This window comes from Notothenia coriiceps, unplaced genomic scaffold, assembly GCF_000735185.1.
Source record: "Notothenia coriiceps isolate Sejong01 unplaced genomic scaffold, NC01 NC01_scaffold00031504, whole genome shotgun sequence".
Lineage (NCBI taxonomy): Eukaryota > Metazoa > Chordata > Actinopteri > Perciformes > Nototheniidae > Notothenia > Notothenia coriiceps.
In genome coordinates this window covers 156,177-157,144 of record NW_011364205.1, presented here as the reverse complement: position 1 = coordinate 157,144, position 968 = coordinate 156,177, and the positions used below count along the sequence as shown (strand labels likewise).

General features: G+C 45.6%; 1 protein-coding gene across 1 annotated transcript in view; it reads right to left on the bottom strand.

Moving 5' to 3' along the window:
* Positions 1-878: 878 nt before the first annotated feature.
* The window catches only part of LOC104960117 (centrosomal protein of 152 kDa-like), a 25,338-nt gene continuing 25,248 nt past the window's right edge, over positions 879-968 (bottom strand). Inside the window, exon 14 of the mRNA XM_010788083.1 lies at positions 879-938. Within this exon, the coding sequence (XP_010786385.1) occupies positions 879-938 (60 nt within the window). The remainder of the gene's footprint in view (positions 939-968) is intronic.

Below are 968 nucleotides of genomic sequence, written 5' to 3'. Positions count from 1 at the left end.
CATTTCCATGACTTTTCCAGAACTTTGGGAAACATATTGTTTTCCATAACTTTTCCAGGGCCTGGAATTAGCATTTTTAATTTCCATGACTTTTCCAGGTTTTTAATGACCGTAAGAACCCTGATATCCTTATTAATTTTCAAGGTCGAGTTGAGATACAGCTAGTTTACTTTCCTTGGTGAAACTTGGACAACATTTCCTCTAGATTTAATTCAGTAAAAGCAAATAATTTATTTTAAAAGCTTAAAGGAGAGGTGTCATGGCCATTTCAACTGATCATAATTCCATTGTTGAGGTATACTAAAATAGAAAAATACTGTGCAATTTTCCAAACTCACATNGAACCAGGAAGTGCGTGGAATAAAGACCTTTTTCTCTGCCGAGGGTGCACAACAGATACCGCCTGTTTTTGCACCAGGGCCTGAATCTCTGCCGAGAGGTCCTCTCGGCAGAGATTCAGGCCCTGGTGCAAAAACAGGCGGTATCTGTTGTGCACCCTCGGCAGAGAAAAAGGTCTTTATTCCACGCACTTCCTGGTTCCCAAGAAGAAAGGAGAATTCAGACCCATTCTAGATTTCCGCAGCCTGACTCAGCACATTGCCTGCAAAAAAAGTCCATATGTTAACTGTGAAACAGTTATTGGACCTATGGCAGCCGGGCTATTGGTTCACATCCATCGACCTGAGGGACGCTTACTTTCATGTCGAAATTGCTCCAGGGCACAGAAAGTATTTGCGTTTTGCCTTACAGGGGATGTGGCCGGTAAAGCGATGTCCAAGAAACGCCTGGCAGGATGGCTCTGCGAGTGCATTTCACATGCCTACGGACAGGCGGGGAGAGGCTGCGTCTTGGTCCACGCCAGGCCCCTTCATAACGTTTTATCTCTTGGACATGTCTGGCTCCTTCTCATCGTCTGTGCTTGCTGGGGCAACACAGGACTGGTGAGGGGGGGAGGTTGTGGGTCAGTA